Genomic DNA, 25,452 nt, shown 5'->3' on the forward strand with positions numbered 1-25,452 from the left:
TTCCCAATTATTGCTTTTTTTCCCCTCTTCCCTTCACGTGAATTTTTTGGAATTTTCTCATTACTCCTTTTTTTCTTTTTAATTTCATCCCAATAATTTATCTTTTTAGTCCATGAATTTTTAAATTTCATTAAAAATATTCTATATATCATCTAACGATTTGAACGATCAAATATAAAGATAATATATAAAAACCCTCTAATCTTTACCTGTAGTGTTGTGTATTTTATCGATTTTCAATATAATAAAAAGTGTTTTTCTTCTTTCTTATGAATGTAGCTGATATATAGTTAGTGAACCATATAAACATGTATGTTTGTTGATTGTTTCTGTCATTTCAATTTTAATTTTCAAATAATGTCAAAGAATAAGTTAAAGGATATTGAGTAATTTTATAATTATTATTTCAAATGTTGACACGACATTTTATATCAAAGAGACGGGAGAGAATATAACTTTTTTCCATCGTTGTTTAGAAACTAAAACGTCTTGTCAATATTTAAAAAGGGTAATTGTTTTTAATGGTAAAACTGTTAAAAATATTTTCAAATATAGCAAAATATCATTGTCTATCAGTGATAGATGTCTATCGCGGCCTATCACTTATAGACAATGAAATTTTGCTATATTTTTATATAAGTTGGTTCGTTTTTCTTTATTTAAAAATAACTCGATTTAAAATAATAAAAAAATTACCTAAATATATTTCAAGCTTGTCTTAAACATTTAGAGATTAAAATATTAAATTTTAGAATAATTGAAAATTGAAAGACTAAAAAGGGTCATTTTCTCTTTGTATTTTGACTAAAAAAGTTTTAAAGATTACAGTGAATTTGAGTAAATAGCCTATTATTTTCCCCTTTTCATAGGGGTGATATTGGTATTTGGCTTAATATTATAGTAAATTTATTGTTATTGTTATTGTTATTATTCTATAGGTGCTCATATAGCCAGATAAGAATGTGTGCGTTTGGACGGTCAAGAAACTTTCGACCTTTTTTTTAAATGATTATTATAATGGAGACTTTTTTTACATTTGCTTTCAAGTGTATTTATTGATTCAATTTTGAGGGGTTTATTGGTTGGGTTTACAAGTAATTTTTTTTTTACCAAGTGTTGATATCAATACGTATTGACATTTACATCTTACTTTTCAATGGTAAATTTTCAAGTTTATGTGCTTAATTTAATAGAATGGTTTCGGAAAGGAATTAAATTGTTATATAAATATAAAGCAAATAAATCAAATTGTTAAGGTAAAAGTTACAAATTTGAAAATATAATAACTAGGTTGTTACAAAATAAAATTCAGTCACTATATCACTATTTTTATGAAAATGTAGGCAATCGGTTAACAATATAAAACAATAGAATTAAGATTGTAAATTGTTATTTTTAATTTGTCTTTTCAAAATTTTAAAATTGTATATCTTCATAAAAGTTATAGAATAAAATTTGGTCTCTCTTATAAAAAATAAAAAATGATAATAACAAAAAATTATGGCTCAACCTTGTTATAACATAATATATTGTAAACCAGTTAAAATAAAGAACGAAATTATATTGCATATGACTTTTCGTTCTAGTTTTTATTCCGTTATAATTAAAAATTTAAACATTTAAGTGTGTGCTTAATTGCAACACAAAGTAAAAAGAAATTAAAACAAAAAATGAAACCTTATAAGATCAATTCTTTTTACTCCAAGAAAAAAGATCAATATGAATTGATCCATGACCTTTTACAATAATGTTGTTTTAAATGATTAAACCAAAAGGTTTAAGTTTATAAAATCAAATGAAATTATTTATTAATGATTAGGGAAAAAGATAGGATATTCTTAGCATGATTGATCAAAGTTGTTTGATGAATTATAAATGTAGAGCATATGAAGAGTTTGCTTATTGGTAATAAAGGAAACTTCAATGATATATATTTAATTAAATAAAGAATCTAATATCATCAAGGGGGAAAAAGGCTACAATAAAAATGGGTGGTTTGAAGGAATATGATATCAATGAGATGATCCACCAAGATTCTAAATGATTCTAGGAAAAAAGATTAGACAAACTCATGTAGACACGAGACATGTTTGGTAGGATGACAATTAACATCATATTTAAATAGACCTTACTCGAAACTGGTTGTAATTCTCTCATTTGATTGGAGTCGGGTGAATTTTTTTCTTTGATTCAATCTAGTAGATGGGGACCAAGAATGTATTTTCAACTTTAATTTTATCTTCATCCCTTCACTCTTAAAACACTTAATACATTTATTGATATTTTCATATAATCAACAAACGAGAAGAAAAATGACCAGAGTCCTAGTTTCATAAGATCACAAAATGGAGCGAGAGAATGATTGAAATTTCTCATAAAAGTGAAGGATAGGAAAGACATTTCTCGACTTTTTCTCATGTCTTCAATGCTTCAGTACTAATACAAACTACCATTATCTTCTTATTTTATTACGTGATCATCGAATTAATTATTTCATTATTGGGGTCCAGTTAACTCTCAATTATTGAATGATGGTGACTAAACAATAAATATATTTAATGATTTAAAGGGAGTTAATTGGATGATAAGAAAACACAATCATGAATCATTTTCCAAATATAGAGCTTATAATTTGTCTTGCCCATTTGTTGAATGTGTGACCTAAAAAAACCAACACAATAATGTTTTTTTACAATAATATTTATTATTAGGCCAAAAATGGGAAAAGAGGGAAGGGTAAAATGGGGAATGGAGAGGGAATTGACGGAACAAGGGGCAAAAGTGGGGGCGAGTTCACGTGCAAATCACATGGGAGATGAGCCTCGTACGGGCTGCGAAGAAGCGTGGGGAAGCAAGGGGAGTGGGTCCCACGTGTGGGGTAATTTGTCGGGTAGTGGGGGAATTTAAAACAATAATTTTTTAAAAAAATTAAAAAATAAATGAGGAGAGAGAAAATAATTGAGGAGAGGGAGGGGACACGTGGGACAGCTAGCACGCACTAGTGGGGACACCTTAATCATAATCCAACATATTGTCGGGTTATTTTTATTTTATTTTTTTAAAATTATTTTTCACTTATATTATTTTAATCATTTTAATTAATAGTTAATAAACTTCAATTAAATGTGTTTAATAATGTTTATTGATTGTTATCTAAAACACTTGAATTGCTACTATCATTGCTGAGAAGATATTTGCTCTTCCTTTCTCTCACTCGCTCTGTTGGAGAGTTACCAACACGCGCCATTCTCTATTATAAAATCAATATCTTTTTACTTGTAAAACTAGTCAATTTTTTTATTTTAGGATATCGTGCCTTAAACACTATTTTTTTTCTTTCTAAAAATATAGTGCAAAAATCTCTATAGTATAAACTCACTTATTTGCATCTTATCAAGATTTGTTCACGTAAATAGTTTGATTGGTATACCAATTAATTATTGAATACTTCGTTAAAAATCACGTTTTAGAAAGAAGATACCTCTAATGTCGTTTTTTGTTTTTGTTTTTTTTAAATCGACCTTGTAACCTATATTTACTTTCATTTTTTTTACTAATTATTTTACAAAATGCAAACTCGTAAAATTATAGAAAATTTTTACATATAGAAATAATGTCAAACTATTTATAGAAATGAAAAAAAAACACTAACAGACTTCTATCAACATCTATCAGTGATAGACTTCTATCAATCTCTATCATTACTATATATTGGTATACTTCTATCAACCTATATAAAAAAAAGATTAAAATTGTGTTATTTCGTGTAAATAGTTTTTTTTTTTTAAAATGAAAATCCCATTGAATTAATCATTTTAGTTTGATTAGATTTTATGTTGATTCTTTCCCTAAAATCATCATTGATCTAATTAATTATTTTAGTTGCAATTTTCTTTTTAGTAGTCAATAATTGGTTTTTAATTTATGTAGAGTCCATACAATACAATAATCATGTTAAAAAAATTTATTTATCAAAAAAAAAAAACTTCTAAAAATAATTTATTGTATCATGAATTGTTGTTATAGACAAGGTTTTCATTCATTGTTGAAAATGATATTTAAAGATTTAAAATTGTTTGTTAGGACACCTTTTTTGAGTTAGGATACTTTCTTAAATATATTCGAGGCTTTGATAATCAAATATTTTTATCTTTGAGTTTTATTTTCATCAAAATGAGGGTAATTTGGTAATTGATATATACCGTCTTTAGTTAGATCCAAGCTTCAAATCTCCCTATCTTCACATTTGTTGTACTAAAAAAACAATTTTATGAAAAATATATTTTTGGTCCCTAAATTTTGAATCTATTTTTTTTTTTTTTTTTTATAAAATATCTAGATTGTAAAATGCTATGTCCATAAGTTCTGACTTTGGTTTCAATTTAGTTTATAGATTTTAAAATATTACAAATTTACCGTTGGAATTTTAGTTTTTACTAGAAAAAAGTTTTGTTTCATTATGGTGACCTGGTCCTTAGCTTTCAAGATTTGTACTTTTTAAGCTCTATTATTCATTACATTCTCATGTTCCGTTATTGACATTAAATTTTTTTAATGGATTTTAAAATAATTATGAAGTGAAATTTTAAATTTAATTTCAATATTTATGAAAATTAGTACAATTTAATTAATTATATTTTTTAAAATTAATTAATAGATATTAATACTAAAGACGAAAAATGAGTATTTAGTAAAAAACCAAAGTTAAAAGTGTAAATATTGAAACTTAAAATCCAAATTGAAGAAAAACCTAAATCTCAATGGTAGAATTGTAACAATTTGAAACTTAGTGACTAAATTGAAACTATACTAACAAAAAAATTAAGGATTAAATGTACACTATTTTAAAATTTAAGAACCAGATGAAAACTAGACTAAAAACCTAGGGATCAGAAACATATCTTCCCCTAAATTTATTTTCTCTATGCATCTCATTTTAAAATGAATTTATTAATAATCAAATTAATAAATAACGTTCCTATAATTAGTAATCAATAAAAATTAAAAGCATCTCATAGAGGACATTTGAGGCAATAACTATCTAAGACTATAATAACCATTTCTTGCTATAGTATATACTATTTTATAGTCCTCAATCAGCTACCGTCAAAACTATTTCAAAATTCCTTTTTGCTATATGTTTTATTATTTTACATTCATCAAATTTTTTTTAATTATTTGTTACAGTATTTACTATTTCATTCTCAAATTAAAATACAAGTTTAACCTAAATTAAAATAATTTACATCTCAAATAAAAATCATTATAACCCACCTATAATAACCTTAGTAATAACCAGGTTCTTTCTCCAAATGCCCCTAATTTCTATAAATTTGAGTTTGGTCTTACTATTGTTATTATTATTATTATTATTATTTCAATCAGTCCACTAAAACACTTTTAATTACAATATTTATTTGACTTAGATACAGTTAATTATAACATTGAGTTGTCACATATGTTCATTAAAGAATATATAACAATTCTTTTTTTCAAAACCTAGTCTATAATATTCTATTGCTCTCACATAGGAACTCTGTTTGCAAATTAATCTAACAAGGTCTCTTGAAGTCATATCATCAATTACTTTTAATAAAAGTGTATGGAAACTGTATGTGATGTCTAAATAAACGATTGGCCACTTTGAATATTATAATTATCTTCAATTTTTCAACACAAAGAATATGAATGTGGAATAATGTTTTCTTTTAACACTAATTTCGGGGAAATGGTAAAAAAATAGCACGTTTTAGTTTTCATCTTACAAAACTATCATATTTTTTTAAAACTCGTAAGAATAGTTTTTTTTTCAGTTCATCTTGAGCGAGATCAACTACAAGATTTTAGTTAAAAATTCAACTTCTTTCCAACTTATCAATTGTTTTGGGTTTTCTCGGTACATCTCGCCAAATTATACACTGATATTTGAGTAAGAATTGCAAAAAATCCAAAGGTTGCATAATCCTTCATGATCTTTCTAAAACTAAAAAAACTCACGCTACCAAATATTGCACAATTTCAAAAAATTTAAAAAGATAATTGGTAAATTATTAATATATTAATTTAGAAATTCGTGTAAACATAAATTGAGGTAAGATTTGCAAGATTTTATATAAGATTTGAGAAATTTGTAATAGAAAATTTGGGAAGAGGTAAGAGTTGGTATAAGATTTTTAGAGACTGCGTATAATTTGGGAAAAAAAATGTGTGGATCTCGGGGTTAATCCTGACAAAATAACATAAGGATTCTATATATTTGAGCTTTCTCGATGAAATCACAGGCATGATTAACACCAAAGTTCATATATTTGAGTTTTCTCGGTGGAATCTCGGCATGATTAACACCGAGATTCTATATTTATCCCAAATCTTACTTTTTTTTTTCTTTTTGTAAAATTTGATCTTTCCCAAAATTAAAAAATGTTGAATCAATTTGAAAATATATAAGTTATAATATAAGATTTGGGAATATTACATTAAAAAAAATAGCAAATATTGATGTGTAATCAGACGAAATGTATCAAGAATACCCAAAATAATTCATAAGTTAGAAAAAGTTGATTTTTTTAAAACTAAATCTCGAAGGTCGCTCTCTCCAAGATGGACCGAGAAAAACTATTCTTACGAGTTTTAAAAAATTATGCTAGTTTTGTAAGGTGAAAAGTTAAGCATGATAATTTGGAAAATCTAATTTGAAAATATATAAGATTTGGGAATATTACATGAAAAAAATGAGCAAATATCAGTGTGTAATCATACGAAATGTACGCTGAAGACCCAAAACAATCAATAAGTTAGAAAAGGTTGATTTTTTAAACTAAATCTCGGAGGTCGATCTTGCCCAAGATAGATCGAGAAAAACTATTCTTATGTGTTTTAAAAAATGATGCTAGTTTTGGAAGGCGAAAACTTAAGTGTACTATTTCTGACAATTTTTTCTAATTTTGTCGGGAAAAAAAATTAAAATAATTGTCATCTAATGGTTTTTTTTTTTTTTTTTGTTATTTTCAAAAATAGAAAAAATAAAAGAAACTATTTATACAAAATAACATTTAATCTTCTTTGATAGAGACTGATAGAAGTTTACTAGTATCTTTTAGTGATAGAAACGGGTAAAAATCTATAAATGATAGACGTCGTATAAGTCTATTATTGTCTATCAATGTTTTTTTACTAATTCTATAAATAGTTTGATATTGAAAATTTTCCTTTTTCTAATCATTGGAAAATATGTAATGGTGTTTAAATAGTTATAAAAATTGTTATATAATCATTATCTAATTAAATAGACGAGGCAAAAACCATGGAAAATATAATATAAAGAATAAAACTTCACTATCGCATCATAGTGTTTCATTTCCAGAGACTCTCAATTACATGACCACGTTTGAAAAATAACTCTAAATAGCTAATAGTTAATGAGTCTCAATAATAAAATGGTTTGGCAATTAAATTGACGAATTTGTTAGTTGACTAGCTGACTTAACAAAATATATTAATTTAATTTAAGTTTTTCTTTCAACCCTTATCGGAAAAACTTCACGATCGTCTCCTTCAATGTCCATTATCATTATCGTCTATCTATTCATGTATATTATCATCGTTCTTCTAAATATCAAGTACAATATCTTTGATTCTGAATCACACGAGAGACCGTGGTGGTCGATGACAACACTAGCAGTGTTACTAGAGCATTAACGAGAACGAAAGATGAGGTAAATGTCCCACATCAACTAAAAATATTATTAAATTAATTTATTTTTTTCAAATTAGTAAAGTATGGTCAAACCAACGCATCTCTTATCATTAGTCAATTAAAAAGATCATTTATAATTATATCTCAAACCCAATAAATATGTGTTTGTCTTGACATTTTAATGATTATATTATAGATACCGACTCTAAATTTTATAGATATAAAGTGTAATTTATTCATATACGATTGTTTTTCATAGGAAAACATTCATATTCTATTTATACATATGTTCTAGAAATAAAAAATGAAACCAAAAAACAATATATTTTCCTTCCATATTTTTAAAAGAATAATTGTATTATATATTGGAATATTATTTCATAGATGTGTTCATTTAAAAATTGATCTTTTAAACCTAGTCTATTATATTCCATTCTCTACATATGATAATAATAATAATAACAATGACTTTTTTTAAAAAAATATTTTCACAAGGTCTCTTGTGGTTGTGGTCATGTCATAAATTATTAATTAGTAGAATCTTAAAAAAAAAAAAAAAGAAAAAGAAAAAAAAAAAAGAAAAGTGAAATAGTGTTTAACAATGACTTGCCACTTTAAATATTATTATTGCTACACTAATTGAGCATGGAGATATAAATGTCTTCTTTTTCTTCTTTTTCTTTTTGTTTTTTGACACAACACACAAGTGTCTTTTCAACATTATGTTTGGTGTTTTAATTATCTCTTAATTTATTATTATAAATATTTAAATTTCCAAAATTTCAATTATTTAATCATTATTATAAATTTGGATTTTTTAAATATATAATCGCATTTAAACTTAGGGTTGTTGGATGATTATTAACTAATATAATTTATTTTAAAGCTCAAAAGTGATTTTTTTTCATTATCAAATAATGTGTGCAATACCTTTTGAAAAAAATATTTTTGAATGATTCTTTTTCCTATAATCACGTTTGGAAAAAGTGTTAATTTAAAAGTATAAGTTATTTAGTAATTTTAGATTAACAAGAATGTATTTTTTTATCTTATTAAAAAATAAATAAATAACATATTAAGTTCAAAGCTAAATTTAAATAAATTTACTGTTTGGATCAACTATAGAATTTTTTTTTTAACATTTTATTATTATTAAAAAAAATATTTTATAAAATTTATTTAAATTGTACTTTAAGTGTATTTCAAGAGCTATTTTGAATAGTCAGACATTTCAATTTTTTTTTTTAAAAAAAAATTATTTATTTTCAAAATAAAAAAATTGTTTAAAGCACGTTGAAAAACACTCTAGATTTTTAAACAATATTTTTACAAAATTAATTAATCGAAACATTCCCTTATTAAAAATGCAATAAATAAAAAGTTCAATACACTTTTTTTTAATTCTCGAGAACAAAATTTTCAATAAACCATTAAATGCAATTTTATACTACGAGGACATATAAAGACCAAAGCCAACATTGCAACAACCCATTATATACTTTTTAATTCACAAAGCCTAGAGATTTATTACAAATAACGTTTAAAGTAAATTCAAAGATTAATGTTTTAATCTGACCTTCAATCTAAAACGATATCTTCCCTATATATGTAGGGGTTAATTTAAATAAGATATCTATAAATTTTGATAGATATCAATTTAGTCTTTATACTTTGCGATTTATAATGTATCGTAAAAAAATAATATCAAAATTTAATAAAATTCCTACACAAGTAGATTAATAAACTGATTAAGGTCACGTTTATCCCACTGAAAATACAATAGAACAATGAGAATAAAAAAAGTTGACCACATTTGATTACTTTTGGTGTTGTTTACTTGTTCTATGCATTTATACTAATACGTAGCTCCACATCCAAATCTTGAATGAAACAATGCAATCTGATTGATGAGTAAAAAGTACTCGATCTGATCACACCTCATAATTACGTTCTATCGTTACCATTACTGCTACCATCATTGTTACTATTACAGCTAACAAATTATCAATTTTGACATTTATACTGTTACTGTTTGATTCTTAGGGGTAGAGGTAGAAGTAACGATAATAATAAATTTTACAAAATTCATAACTTTAAGTAAATGCAATCAAAATCAATACAATTAGGTTTAGTAAACGTGGCCTTAAATTCATACCTTTAAGTAAATGTGATGAAAAATAATACAATTAGATTTGCAATTCAAGTTCATTACAATGGATTTGTTAATAAAATTTCATTAGAATTACATTAATTTTCATCACGGTTTAGTAAATGTGGCCTAAAAGTTAAATTTATTTATAAATTATAAAAATTAACTCATTAATAACAAAAACTTACCATTAATTCTTATGAAGATTTTCACAATAGAAGTAGAATTGTTACTAATTTGAAAGTATAAGGAATAAATTACTACTTGTCAAAATTTAAGATTAAATAATTATAAAATAAAAAAATATAGAGATTAAAGCTCAATAAACAAATGTGATTTCTAAAAACAAAGGGCGCGTGTGGTGGACGCGCAGCAGGGGAAGAGATTGGAAAGGAGTGAGATTTTTTTATAATAATAAAATAAATTTATTATTAGTTCAAATGATTGAGGAGAAGGGGAGTGTCGGGACCTGCCGCGACAAAATGACATGGCACCACCACTTCCCATTTCTCGCGCGTGGGACCCACTTTCTTCTCAAATTATAATTATTTATTTAAAATAAAAAAGTTAAAAAACAGTTGTCCGTGGTGTGAGCGCACGTGTCACATGTTGCTGCCCCACGTGACTTTCCTTAAAATCACGCTTTTCTTAATCCCCCTTCCCACGTGAACACCACCTCCCTTTGTCTCCTTCCCCCTCCCCTATTTTTCTCCCAAACATTCTGACCCCTTCTTCCATTTCTCATTAATTATTTCCCTTTTTTCTTTTCTTCTTTTAAATTATTTCTATTTTGGTTCCATGAATCATATTCTAATAAACCATTTCCCCGAGAAAAAAAAAATAATAATAAATAAGAAAAAATCATATTCTAATAAATGATATTCCAATCATTGTTGTCCCCTCACATTTTTTTTTTTCTATTTTCCATCTATTATCACCTTTTCGCTTCTTTTTCTTCGATTTTTAAATATCACGGTCAATTAAAAAAAAAAAATAGTTTCACAGGTTTTGTTAAAACGCTTTTATTCAAAGTGAGGGAATAGATGTCAAGCCAAACATAACTCACTAATAAATCATATATCTTAGTGATTTATTATATATAGTAAGAGAAAATGGACAGTGAATAAGTTCATTTATCACATTTATTGTGCTTATTTTAAAATTGAAGTGTTAATCTCTAAATTTTATATCAATCGAACTTATAAGTATATATACAGATAAATTTTCAAACTTAATCATAACTCAACTAATTAAGAAATATATATAAATAATCAAATAAATAGATGCTCAAATATTCATTCATGCATGTTGTTGAACTACGAAAAAAAAGAAGTATGAGATTTATGTATTCAAACTTTAACATAAATAAAAAGTTATGCATTAACAACGTGAATACATGATTAATAGTTTTTAGAATACATTATATTTTAAGCACACTTTTTTTCTAAAGGTAATTTCAATATAAGTACCCTGGTTATATAAAAAATAATTATTTTCAAATAAAAAAAATTAATTAATTTATTTATAAATATAGTAAAATGTCATTGTTTATAAAAAAATATAAGTCCATGAAAGTATATCACTAGAAGACAATGATATTTTACTATATTCAACAATATAGCAGTACTACCATTTAAAACAATTGTCCTATAAAAAATGGATAACAATTTTTTTGGCACTATAATCAGCAACATTTTTATTAATTACAAATACTCTATGTTCTATTTTCTAACTACATGATTTGTAGAGGTCTTTTCGTTTTTGCCAATCGATTTAAAGTCATTTTTAGATAATATATCTCCGAGGTACTTCTTTCAACCATGAATTTTAAATCAATTTAGTTTTTAGATGCTTTTGATTTATTTATATTAAAACAAAGTTATTATCTTTTTTTTATAACAATCATTATAGATTTTTATCTATAAATATAGTATAATTAGGGATTCGAATTCACAAAGTATGAATAATTACACAAATAATAGTCAAACTCAAATATATATATTTAAATATATTTGGATAAGGAAAGAAAGTTTAGATTAAAAACAAAGAAGAATAATTAAATTGAATAGAGGGGTAACATGTCTTGAGATTTAGATGGCGACCATAGGATGCTGTCGGCTCACCGTCTTTGAAGTTCCACGCTTACAATAATTAGTTCCATTTTTTTTTTTAAATTTATTTAATTATTGTTTTATTTTGTTTCAAATTTCAATTTAGAAATTTCTCCTAAACACTATTTCTTTTTTCGAAAGTTGTACCCTACGCATTCCAAATCACTAATTAAGCAAAGCTCAATTATTTTGCTTCATTTGTAGCTTCCTAATCACAATAAGATTTTCCTTAAAAAAATTACAATAGGGCTAAAAATTGTTTTGTCTGTTGTTAAATATTTATTTACACCCCATTTGATAATCATTTCATTTTTTTTTGTTTATTTTTTAAAATTAAACCTAACTCATCAACTATTTTTATAATAATTTGTATTTTTTTTTTACTACAATGAATAAAAATAATTTTTTGAAAGCTATTTTTTAATTCTCAAAATTTGGTTTGATTTTTTAAATTATCGGTGAAAAGTAGATAACAAAAGAAAAAATTTAGAGGTGGAAACAATGTTCATAGGCTTAATTTTAAAAAAAAAAAGTTATCAAGCAGTCTTAATTTTTAATTTTTTGTTTTGAAAATTAAGTTTATAGTCACTACTTTCACCTCCAAATTTCTTTATTTGTTACATAGCTTTTACCAATTGGTTTAAAAAACCAAACAAAAATTTAAAAACATTTTTTTTTAAAAAAAAGTTGTTTTATTTTTAGAATTTAACTAAGAATTCATCATTATACTTAAGAAATATGCACATTATGGTAAGAAATGAGGATAAAATATACTTTATTTTCAAAAATAAAAAATATAAAACGAAATAATTATCCAATGAAACATTAAATTTTTAAATTTACTTTTTGCACTCCCAAAAAAATCTCGTCATAGTTAAGCTTTTCATTTTACTTTACTTATATTAGCCTTTTCCTCTACAAACTTTCGAAACATATTCACATTTTAATTGTATTTTTAATATCACTACATCGTTTCACTTGATTCTTTTTATTAATTAATATCCACAAAGGAGCTTTAGATTAAAGACTGAAAAGAGGTAGAAAATACCCCAAAAAAATAATTAAAAAAACCAATTAAATCATAACAATTTTGAACTCTATAGTTTGTATCTCACACCTCTTATTATATTAGAAAAATAATAATCATCTAAATAATTATATGCCTCAAATTATATCGCCATAATTTAAGAACAAATTAATAAGTTCAATAACTATAAAAATATATAAACTAAATCATTATATTAAAGATAAGATCACTTCAAATAATACCTTAAAATATTACTTCAAATAAAGTTAAAAGTATTCAAAAATGCTCTTATCCTAAAAGGAAAAAAAAGAATACATATATAAAGATAAGTAATTATATAATAGGGGAAAAGCAAAAAAAAAGAGACTATTTTATCTAAAACCCTTTTTCTAAACTCATAATAGAAAAAGAAATTTTTTTAATTATTTTTTTTAAAAAGGTAATTTTTTTTAGTGTAAGCAAAAAAAAAAAAAAGAAAGAAAGAAAGAAAAAAGAAAAAGAAAGATAAGGTAGGGCCCACAAGGGAGAGTGGAAGGAGACTGAATGAACGAAATGAAAAGCTTGAGTGTCTGATTCCAATCATAGCCATTCACTCATGGTTTGATGGTTGTCTCAGCTTCGCTGTTTTATTTATTTATTTATTTATTTTAAATTTTATTTAATCCACCAATTATGCACTGGGCCCCACTCATTTTCCCTTATCCCAGCCGTTACTTTCATTTCTTCCTTTTTCAACGATCAGGATTTAATCTCCCCAACCCCTTCTATTATTTGTTGGTTTTTTAATATTTGAAAATATATTTATGTGTTTATTTCTCTAATTATCAACGTTTTAACGGTTGAGTTAATCAATATATTAAGTATTATCAATAATGTCTGGATCAAATCATTTATTTATTATTTAAAAAACTATATACTAAATGAGGATTACTGTTTTTGTTGTGACAAAATCAATCATTTTAATGACCCCGTTGACTAGTCTTAAACATATATTTTTACTCTCTAAATTTTTATAAAAAAGTAATAATTTTATCTTTAAACTTCAATCCGTTACAATTTAACTTACCTATTCTCGAATTTATTATAATTTAGTTATTGATTATTAAAAATCTCTTCAAAACTAAGTGTTAACTTCATGTGTTGATCAATTTGTTGACCTATGTGTCTAAGAATTTCATTAAATTTTACTACTATTTTTCATAAGAAGGACTAAATTGTTACAAGTTGTAAATTTTATGGACTAGATTGTTATTCACTAAAGTTCAGAAACTTAATCGTTTTAAAATTAGAAATACATGGCTAAATTGTTATTAACTAAATTTTGGTAATATGTCATTTTAGATAAATTAGACAATGAAACATTCTATAGCTGGATTAAGCACTAATTACGATTTTTAGGATGATAGGTACTAATAAATACTGATAAATAATAATATTTTACTACATTTATAAATAAGTTGACACAATTTCTTATATTTAAAAATATTTTTAGTTTTAATTATTTTTCAAATTTTTACAATGGACAATGATATTTTGTTGTATTTATAAATAAGTTGAGTGAGTTTCTTATATTTAAAAACAATCCCCATTTTATTTGTTTTTCAAATTTTCACACTTTAGCATTTTTTTTCAAGGAAAAGGGAAAGGAGGCATCTTCATGTAAACTTTTTTCCAATGAATTTGAACATTTTCGTGATAATATGTAATTTGGTAAAATATATTTATAAAAAGAAAAAGAAAAGAAAAAAACCAACATAGGAAATGGGAGGCTTTTCATCGCACTCATGAAAAGAACCAAAAGCAAAGAAGCCAAAGACATGATACCCAAAGGGAAGAGGGTGAAGGCAAAAAGTGAAAAAGTTAGTAAAAGAAATAAGAAAGAGACTTTAACCCTAGTTAAAAGTTAAACCAAACCCCCCCGTACCCCAATCCTAACCATGGTTATTCTTTCCTTTTTCCCCTTAAACGAAATACCATTTTAATCTATACTTTCAAATATCCAAATTTATGGCATGTATGTAAGTGTTTCCAAAATGGTCAAAATTAAATTTGTCATTTTCAAAATTACTCGAAAAATACTTTGAATCATTCATGATCAATTTTATTAGTATAAAAATTGTATTTAAAAATACAAAATTAAGTATTGAATTGATTATGGAGTTATCAAAAATAGATTTTTGAGAGATTTTAAACATGAAAAAAAGAAGAGATTTTTAGTCTTTCAAAATCACTCTTAAAATCATTATACTCTTACTAAAGTTTATAGGAAAAAAATACAAATGACTCCTAGAAATACACATGCTAAATTTGATGAGATCAAAATCCTATTTTTCTTTTTATTTTTTTTAAAGGTGAAATATCATCAAAATGATATTTCAACTTTTTTTTTTCTTTTTATAAAAATAGGATTTTATTATTTGTAATTTTAATTATTTAATTTTAGTATTTGTATTTAAATTTTTTATTGATCATCTTCTATATCATTTGTGAATCCTAATATTTTGATTATTTAATCAATTTTGAAAGATATTAATTTTGATGGACTAAATTTAAAATTTAGTAGATAGAAGTAAACCATTGACTGTACAATGATTAAAATAAAACAAAATTAGAAGGATTAAAATGAAAAAACTTTTTTTTTAAAATAAAAAAAAGGAAGGGGGGCATATTTTGAAGAAGCAAAAGTGATGATTGGGGATAATTGGAGGGCCTTTCCTCTGACACTCTTTCACTTGTTTCCTTTCATCATTAATTTTTAGAAAACAAAATTCCCCATTTTTCTTTTTTTCTTTTTCTTTTTTTTTTTTTTAATCTTCCTTTCTATATAATCCTTTCTTCTCCCCTTCTACTTGGACCACAACTCTTCTTCTTCCTTCTTCCTTCTCTCTAAAAACTCAAGAAATTTCCATAGAACAACAATTATGATGGCTGCAAAAGATGATCATAATCTTGGTTTAAGCCTTGGATTGAGCTTCGATTCTCATCATTTACAGCTCAATCTCATGCCTTCTTCTTGGAATAACGACGCTTCTTCAGGTTCCATGTCATTCTCCCATCGTAACACTCCACGATTTCCTTAGTTTTTTTTTTTTTTGTTTTGGATTTTGAAATTAGATGTTCATTTTTTGCAGATCGGACATCGGAAACTGGCAGATCGCTTCTCCGAGGCATAGATGTGAACCGGATGCCTCCGTCGTCTTCGGCAGCGGATTGTGAAGAGGAGGCGGCGATGTCGAGCCCCAACAGTACGGTTTCGAGTGTGAGTGGGAAACGGAGTGAACGAGAGATGAACGGTGAGGATCTGGACGGCGATAGAGCTTGTTCTAGAGGAATTAGTGATGAAGAAGATGGAGAAACTTCTAGAAAAAAGCTTCGGCTTACTAAAGATCAGTCCGCCGTCTTGGAAGAAAGCTTCAAAGAACACAATACTCTCAATCCTGTAAGTCAGAAAACCTAAACCGGTTCGAACCGAACCGGGTTTTTCTTTTTGGAATTTTCTCGTTAACCAAACGGTTTTTATGATGGGAAAATTTATGGGGGTGTTTTGGTAAATTTATGCAGAAGCAAAAATTGGCGTTGGCGAAACAGTTGGGTCTCCGGCCGAGACAAGTGGAAGTTTGGTTCCAAAACAGAAGGGCAAGGTGAGGAATTTTCCTTCACCTACAAGGGCATTTTAGTCCACATAATAATTATGTATATCCATTTTTGGACCTAAAAACTTTTTGATCTTCCCATCATCACCCCTATATTTTCAAAATTTTCTACTTTCACCCACTTAAGCCGTTATATTATCTAATTGATCCATTTTCAAGGGATTTTAAATCATAATGGATTTTTAAATAGATTCCGTCATAAAAATAGAATGATTTCAAATCTTGTTTTCACGAAAAAAAGATCTTTAATGCGTAACATGATCGGATTTTAGTGGATTTCATGAGACTTCGGAAATTTTCAACAATAAATTTCTTAATTTTATTTTTGCTCTTACCATCTATGAAGTAAAAGAATCAAAATGATTATCAATCTTAGAATTTAAAATCATTTCCAGGGATAAGAGTAAGACGAAAGAATTTAATTTATAATATGAAAAAGTTGATTATGTCATTTCGAGCATATCTTAAGGTTAATTATCAGTAAAATAAGACAAATAACCTTTTTTTTAAAAAAAAAAAAGAAAAAGAAATTGTCTTTGCTAGAGCTAATAATTGATGGTATTAATTTGGATTTGACAGGACAAAATTGAAGCAAACGGAAGTAGATTGCGAGTTTCTGAAGAGATGTTGTGAGAATCTAACGGAGGAGAATAGGCGGTTGCAAAAAGAAGTACAAGAACTGAGAGCACTGAAACTTTCCCCACAATTCTACATGCACATGACCCCACCCACCACTCTCACCATGTGCCCCTCATGTGAGCGAGTTGCGGTCCCACCCTCCACGTCAGCCCAGCCTACAGTCACACGAATGGGCCAGGCTCAATCTCAGGCCCACCACGCTCGGCCCATCCATATCAACCCCTGGGCCTCCGCCATCCCGGCCCGGCCCTTCAACGCCCTCCACCCTCGCTCGTAAATACCCCTTCCCCACCGACGAGGGCAACTCCGTCTTTTCACCTACGTTAGGATCCGGTTGTTGGGCCAGGATTTGGTGGGCCTTTGTGTTTTGTAATGTTCGGCCCATCTTATTATAATTAGGGTTGAGTAGTTTAATTTGTGTTAGCGGCAAGCAATACCCTTTTTTTCTTTTTCTTTGTAATATTTTAGGGAAAATGAAGTGGGGGAAAAAAAAAATAATTATATATATATGGGGTTGGAAGGTGATAGAAAAAGGGGTTTTGAGTTGTAAAGTGAAGTATGAGATGCCTAATTTAATTTAATTTTTTTTTTTTCAAATTTAAACTAATATTGAAATCAATTTATTATTATACTGTCATTTCTAAAATAATTCTCGTTGATTCTACAATGTTATATATATATATATATATATATATATATATATATAAAGGACATGTTATATATCATCGATATTGATTAGGGAAAGATCTCTACTTTATCTATCATTGATTTGGAAAAAGACTTTTACTATTTTTTTAAGACAATAACGATAAAGTGAAATGGAGAGCTTAAAAATTATGTATGATGAGGCAAGATAAACAAAAGTAAGGAGTAATTCTATATAATTCTCATTTCGGTTTGAGTTTTTATGCTATTTTTTTTTTAAAATAAAGTTTTTATACTATTTTTTAAAAATATTATGTGGGGTATAATCATCAAATTTTTTTAAAAAGTATTAATGCATTACGTAGCCAATTTATAAATATGTCTACTAATGTAGGTTCTATATATATATATATATAGCTTTTATACTATTTTTAATAGACACTCATGAAGTGTTTTTTTTTTTAATTAATATATAATTTAATGATGCCACATCATGAATCACGGAGATTAAAAAAAATCAGGTAAGACTTGAATCGACATGCTTGTACTTTAATTTACTTATCTTCTAGTATTTTGTTAACATATGTTGAGGATTGCTTCGGGCCAATCTAAAACTCATAAGTGGGTCAAACCTTAAGGGAAATTGGGAGGCGACATGGGGAAATGCGCGTCCCAAAAGGAAAAAGACAGAGCCTTGAGTTCCAAATCGACAAGCTGAATCGGTGAATATATACCAATCAACAAATAACTGAATTGTACTCTGCCTGATGCCCTACAACCTCGAGCACCTAAACTACCATGACATTGTCATAGTTACTGGTAACTATAGACGGCGGTTAGAGGAATGACATTATAAATAATCTCATTCGATAACCTCAAATGGGAGGGTGAGGAATCTCTAAATGAGAGTCATGACCTTATTTTTGTGTGTTTGGATGAACTATATACTTTGTATACTAACGTAGGTATTAGAGTATAGTAGGCTCGACACCACACTGATGCAAGGATCTTTCATACAGGTCGACCTAGAAAGTGAGATCAAACCAAGAGAAGTGCCCTGCGATGACAATGAACGTGTGCAAGGTCTGAGCGAGAATGGCAGTTTTTTGGACTTTTGATTTGATTTTGTATACTATTTTTAAAATAATGTTTTATGCATTTTTTTTTTGGAATAGTTTTTATATATATTTAAAGAAAGAAAAAAAAAGATTTTTTTTTTTTTTTTTTTAGAAAAGTTTTTACACTATTTTAAAACTTTATATTGAGTCCAATCATCGAAATTATTTCTTTTAGAACATTACGTAGCCAATTTATAAACATGTTTACTGATGTATATTCTAATGATGTTATCTGGATTAATAAAATACTATATTTTTAATAGATTACGTACACTATTCACAAAGTTCTTTGTTATTAATATATATTATAATGATGCCCCATCATGTTGTCTAAATTATAAATCAAATATAAAGTTTCAATAAAAATTCAAGAGTCAAAGTTTAGAATAAAAATAATCACAGACCAAATTATAATCTGAGGCATAGTTACTATCATTATCATTATTGTTATTATTGTTATTATTATTATTGTGTTTTTCAAATCTAAGTATAGCTTTTAATAGTCAAATTTGTGTTGGATCTTCAATGTGCTAAACTGACAGTTTTGTCCTTATATTATATTTGTGATTTTTTAATTCTATATTTAAATTTTGAAAGTTTTTGTTGAATTAGCCCAAAAATTTTAGTTCATAAGTTTAAATTCCATTAATATTTTAATGGTTTTAAAAACACAAATGAACTTTCCTTAAAATAATTTAAAATTGTTGGATAATTTGTTCTCTAAGACGTGCAAGAGAGAGATCGACTCATCTATAAGTTTTTCATAAATCAATATTGTATTTATTTTGGTTCGATGGTTCATAGTTTGTATAAAAGTTGGTTAAATCATCAATTTAGTCCTTAAATTTTTAAAATTTTAAAGTTTATTGATCTATTGGACACAAATTTGAAGGATTCTCCTTAGACATAAATTTCAGTTTAATATTTAATGGATCAACTTACCTTTTTAAAAAATTTGAATTTGTGAAATAACTATTCGACACAAGACTAAAAGTTCAGGAATTTATTAGACATAAAATTAAAAGTTTAGAGATCTATAAGATATTTGACGTTTCGTGGATTGAATAGACTCAAATCTCAATGTTGGGAAAATTAAATTTGTAAAAATTCAACAATACTAAAGATGGAGAGATTTAAATATAGTTAATTATTATGTAGCCTAAAAGGTAAACTTGTTTGAGTGTATATTTATAATTCTCATAGAAAACTAGTGGATGAAGCAAACACTTTGGGGATTTGTAAAAGTTTTCTGAATGAATCTCATCATTGAATTGTGTATTGATGGGACAAAACAACCAAAAATTGAGGGATTAGTGGTAGGTTCAACATTTATGTGATTGGCTCTAGAAAATTTAAAATGAAAAGGGAGACCAAACCGAAACATTGTTAATTGTTGAATAATCTTCCCTATTTTAGGGGATCTTTTAAAATTCACTTTTTGACTATGAGGAGGAAGAAGAAGAACAGTGTTTTTGAAGATTAAACTAGTATATGCCTTTTTGAAGTGTTAGAAGGAAACATGAAGCAATGTTTCAAACCCTATAATGTCGAAAATTCTCATCAAAATATTGAAATTTGGTAAGGTCCATTTAATTTTTGAAAAGTGTAATGATTCCAAGTTCAACCTATCCCCACACGACTCTCTCATTTATTACATAGTAAAAAAATAATTTATTGTTCTTTTAAAATTAAAATTCCTTGTCACATGATAATTTTTAATTGAACAACTGAAAGATAGCCCAATGAGCAACCAAGTATTTATGAGCTTTTTTTAAAAAAAAATTATTATTATTAAATACTTGAATTCTTAGTCAAGTTCTAATTTTTTTAAAAAAAGAAATCAATATGTGAAAGTTGTTTATTAACTTTTCAAAAACAAAAATCAAATGGCTAGCCTAAATTCAGACCTCGAATTAGGCTATGACATCAAAATATGTGTTGTGAGTACATTTTTTTTGTCAAATAAATATGAAATATAATTGTTCGATACATAAATAAAAGTATTATTTATAATTTAGTTTTTTTTAAAAAAAAAATTCTAGATTTAATCTATCTCCTAATTTGAGCACAACTAAGTGGATAATACCCATATTACCTTTCTTTTAATTGAAGGTCCGATCCTTCAGCTTTACATTTGTTGAGCTAAAAAATATATAAATTCACTAAGTTGTAATAAAATTTAGCTTACAAGTAATTTTTAAAGAGATCAATATAATTGGATTTCCTAAAAGAAATAAATTAATATAATGGATCTATCCAAAAGTCTCAATCTAGCAGGCTGCTCCAAATTATAGCTCAGTAACCCAAGCCCATTAGGGTAGGTCATGGGCCTTATCTTTCTCAGGTTTGATGGGCCCACATATAAGTTTTGGTCAATTGATTTGGGCCACTGGGCTTAGCCCACTTAAGTCACCAAACTTAACATAATTCAATTGACTTTCGACAATATACGGATTAAAGGTTCAAATCCTCTCAACCTATATGCTGTTGTACTGAAAAAAGTCCTTTTTTTACACGATGTAGTTGTGCTCTTTGTAGTTATATTATACATCTTAAAATGTGATGAATGATAACAACTTAAGGTTAGTTCTTCTCAACTTTCTCCTTTCTGTCGATTTTGAACAAAAAAAAAAAAAAAAAAAAATGTTGGGTATAGTTATATTTTTATGAATTTTATTTTTTTTTAGAAGTGTCTAAATTAGAAGATATTCCAAACATACTCGATTTCTAGTTGACTAAAACATTAGAAGTAGAACCCTACCAAGTCCCAATTCTAAAATGACTTATAAGCTTAGATGGAGAATTGTGGGCTATAGGTTTACCTCAAGAAGCTATAATAGGGTGACCCATAATTTGACCGACTAGGCTTTTACATCTCTTTCTTCCTGTATTTGGACTGTTGCTTTCCTTGATTAGCTTAATCATCTTGTTGGGACCGAGAAGGCTGTGATGGATTTCCCTTAGTATGATATGATCTTTATTAAAAATTAAAAAAAAAAACCCTTGACTATGGTTTGTTCACACGCTTTTAATAAATTTGTATTAGTTTTTGTTCCTTTCTTTTCTTTTTTTTTTTGTGTGTGTGTTTATAGCTAAGGTTCAATGTTCGACTAGTCATTCGGAGCATCGAATTTTAACTTTACTAAATTCAAAATTAGTTTTTGACCAGAAGAAAAAAAAAATCGAAGAAAATGGAATGGATAAAGAATATTTGACATTGAGCACTAAATTTTCTAGGCCAAAAGATTTATATATCCAAATATATAGAAGAAATAGTTAATTAAGTGAAACAACCTATTCCATCTAATTTAACAGGCAAATTAGAAAAATAGAACTCTCACGCACATTACAATTACATACACCACTAAAGTCATTAGCCTTCTTGTTTCTGCTGTAGATCAACAAACACACTAATGAGAAGATGTCTGCTGAAATACATAATCATCTATCATATAAATCCAGAGGATGAATATTTGGAGAAGATGAAACACTTTCCAGGAATTGAACTTGATGATCAAAGAAGAAAATCATGTAAAAAAGAGAGAAGAAAGAAAGAAAAAAAGAAGTGTTAGAAAATGACTCTAGATGTCAGTTGAATGATTTGGAGTTCAAATTTTGATGAACTTACTGAAGAAGGTTACGTATATGATACATCTCTTTCAACTTCAAGTTTGCTTTGCAGTGTTTCTACGAATTTGTCCACTTGATCTTTTGATTGATTCAATCCTTTGAAGCCTGATTTGCTCTCTGAATTTGGCAATGAACTCATCAGCCTTCTTATCTACATCCGGTCCTCCATCATTAGCCATATTACTAGAGCTTCCTGCTTCTTCTTCATTACTCGAAACTCTTCCATCATCTCTATCTCTCAGTTTCACATCAAAAGGTTCTCCATTGTCTTCCCTAATAAACCGCCCCACCATGTTATTGTTTTCTTCCTCGCTTTCCATGTCGTCGTCGTCGTCATCGTCGGTGTCCATGGTTAGCTTTTCCACCAATTCTTCTTTATCTTCATCTGGAAACTCAATGGGGTTTTCTTCAAAATCTTGGACATGGGTATTTTGATCCATCATCTTCCCCTTCAATTGATCATTCCCACCAAATTCTCTCCCTCTTCTTGGTGGCTCATTCACAACTTCCCCAGGTCTGATTGTTCTAACAGACTTTCCCATTGATAGATTATCAACATAATTTCTAGACAGAGCTTCACCACTTGAATTAGCACCAATCATCACATCAGTATCATCTCCTGTATCACGAATTAAGCTTCTGGGCTTGCTAGTTAAGCTTCTTTTCAATTCCTTTTGATGAGGTACATTATTCTCGTTCACCCATGAACTCGGTTTCATTGAGGAAATTCGTCGAACATGTGGCGGGGGGGGAGGTGGCGGCGGAGGTGGAGGAGACCGGTAGAAGCTCTTCTTCCTCACCAAATCCTCAGCACTCTTGGCCTGTGATTCTGGTGACACATTATGGGAAGGAGATGGTTTCCTTGGAGATGGAGATGGAGAAGGAGATGGCTTCTGAGAAATGGCACTGGCTCGGGAAGACCTTGAAGCTTGAGGCCTAGGAGACCTAGAGTCGATCCTATTCGATTCAGAATCCTCCATGGAAGGAATATCAGCCTCTTCTTGCACCTCCATCCTCCCCGATCTCGACCGCCATGGAACCGGAGATGGAAGAACAACATTTTCATTCAACTTATCCTCAATTTCTTCAAGACTCACTCCCCCAAACTCACCATTCGAACTCCTTTTCAAATTACTCAATAATCTTCTCGAACTCACTCTCGGCTTATATCTAGACTCATCATCTACAACAACACGAGACTTCAAGCTACGAACAGGGAGAAGCAAAGGCTTCTCACTCCTAACTCTCTGCTCATTAACAGCAGGACGTTCTTCAGCAACAACCACAGATTCATTCCTAAAATACCGACTATTCCATGTATGAACCTTATTTTCATCGGACGAAGATATGGATTCATCATTAGCAGACGGAGTTTCAGGCTCATCATCAAAAACAGACGAAACATGAAGTAATCCAGAAACATAAGATTGAACATTATCAAACTTAGATACACTAATTTCATCCTCTTTTTCGTCACTTCTTCGGCTAAAAAGACCGTAAGAAACAGCGATTCCGACGAAAAGAAGGTGCAGAAGCTCCCAGCTTCTGGTGAGTAAAGTTTGATTAACAAACTCAGGGGCTTGGGAAGGGACTAAAGGGAGAATGAGTAGAAAGAAAATAGCGGTTACAACTTTATACAAGATATGGGTATGGAACTTACTTGGAGTAGGTTGATTTAGCGGTGGCGCGAGGACCTCTGATTCCGCCATTGAAGAAGGATGTCAATGAATCGGAGTTGCAGAGAAGAGGAAAATGGATGAAGAAGATGAAGGTGAAGACTTAATGGCGAAGGAAAAAAGTAGAGAGAGAGAGAGAGAATTGTAGAGAAGAAGAAAGGAGTTTGGAGAAGGAACAAAGAACAATTTGAAGCTTTGCTTTTCGAACTGCTTTTTAACGGTTCCTTATCAATTTACTAATCTACCCTTCTCTCTAATCAACGAAAATTTCAACCAATAACTCCAAACTACCTAAATTAATATCCTATCTATTTAAACCTAAACTTTCGAGTTTAAAAATGTATCAATTTATACGCTTAACAGATTTCATTGATAAATTAATTATATTTACTTAACATTATGAATCGGTCACATTTACTATTATCATTATTGTTATCGTTTAGGGTCAAACAATAACTATAACGATAATGGTAACAATAAACATGACAACTCATAATTCTCATGTTGTAACAGTAACAATAATGGTAATCATAACGGTAACTATATCGACGTAATTTCTAAACGCAATTGGATTAACACCCTCCGCTTGTCAATCAATTTTCATTTTTCAATTACAAATTTGGAAGTGGCCTCCAGATGTCAATACGAGTATGAATATATGTAGACAATACCAAAGATAATATAATGGGGCCTACCTTTTTTTTTTTTTTTTTTTTACCATTGATTTATTACGTTTCCTAGGTAAATGTGGCTTTAATTCGAAATATATCATGTGAAAGATATGATTGTTTCAATTATACTTTTAGCTTTTTATAAGTTAATCAATTTAAACCCTTTATTACAATTATATGTGTTTGAAATTCGCTAGTGCATTCCATTTTTACATGTGCATAAACTTCTTAAAATATCAAATTAATAAAATTGACAATTAGAATTGATGCATGTACAATTTTCAAAGGAAGACTCAATTCGGAGTCTAAATTGATTCGCTCATGAAAATTTAGGGATTTAATTGATAAAATTATAAGTCTCACATGAAATTTAGCTAAACAAAACATAATGGAAGGTAAATTAATGCATTAGAGTTTAAATTGATATAATTATTAGA

General features: G+C 27.9%; 2 protein-coding genes across 2 annotated transcripts; one reads left to right on the plus strand and one right to left on the minus strand.

The window, feature by feature from the left end:
* Nucleotides 1–15,827: 15,827 nt before the first annotated feature.
* LOC120092042 (homeobox-leucine zipper protein HAT4) lies at nucleotides 15,828–17,865 on the plus strand. Its single transcript, XM_039050232.1, has 4 exons — nucleotides 15,828–16,019; nucleotides 16,115–16,422; nucleotides 16,545–16,624; nucleotides 17,216–17,865. The coding sequence occupies exons 1-4, from the start codon at nucleotides 15,905–15,907 to the stop codon at nucleotides 17,550–17,552; spliced, it is 840 nt and encodes a 279-aa protein (XP_038906160.1). The 5' UTR covers nucleotides 15,828–15,904; the 3' UTR covers nucleotides 17,553–17,865.
* Nucleotides 17,866–22,267: 4,402 nt separating this feature from the next.
* Nucleotides 22,268–24,530, minus strand: LOC120091581 (uncharacterized protein DDB_G0284459). The gene is made up of 2 exons (XM_039049676.1): nucleotides 22,667–24,530; nucleotides 22,268–22,544 (listed from the first exon to the last, which is right to left on the minus strand). Exon 1 carries the CDS (start codon nucleotides 24,375–24,377, stop codon nucleotides 22,704–22,706), a length of 1,674 nt encoding a protein of 557 aa, XP_038905604.1. The 5' UTR covers nucleotides 24,378–24,530; the 3' UTR covers nucleotides 22,268–22,544; nucleotides 22,667–22,703.
* Between the last annotated feature and the right edge of the window lie 922 nt (nucleotides 24,531–25,452).

This window comes from Benincasa hispida, chromosome 11 (genome assembly GCF_009727055.1).
Source record: "Benincasa hispida cultivar B227 chromosome 11, ASM972705v1, whole genome shotgun sequence".
Classification (NCBI taxonomy): domain Eukaryota; kingdom Viridiplantae; phylum Streptophyta; class Magnoliopsida; order Cucurbitales; family Cucurbitaceae; genus Benincasa; species Benincasa hispida.

Bases quoted from the DNA above. Each gene is read 5' to 3' on its own strand.
- LOC120092042 (XM_039050232.1), top strand. From the start codon at position 15,905: ATGATGGCTGCAAAAGATGATCATAATCTTGGTTTAAGCCTTGGATTG. The intron at 16,423-16,544 runs GTAAGTCAGAAA...AAATTTATGCAG, and splicing joins AACACAATACTCTCAATCCT to AAGCAAAAATTGGCGTTGGC. The intron at 16,625-17,215 runs GTGAGGAATTTT...TGGATTTGACAG, and splicing joins TTCCAAAACAGAAGGGCAAG to GACAAAATTGAAGCAAACGG.
- LOC120091581 (XM_039049676.1), bottom strand. From the start codon at position 24,377: ATGGCGGAATCAGAGGTCCTCGCGCCACCGCTAAATCAACCTACTCCA.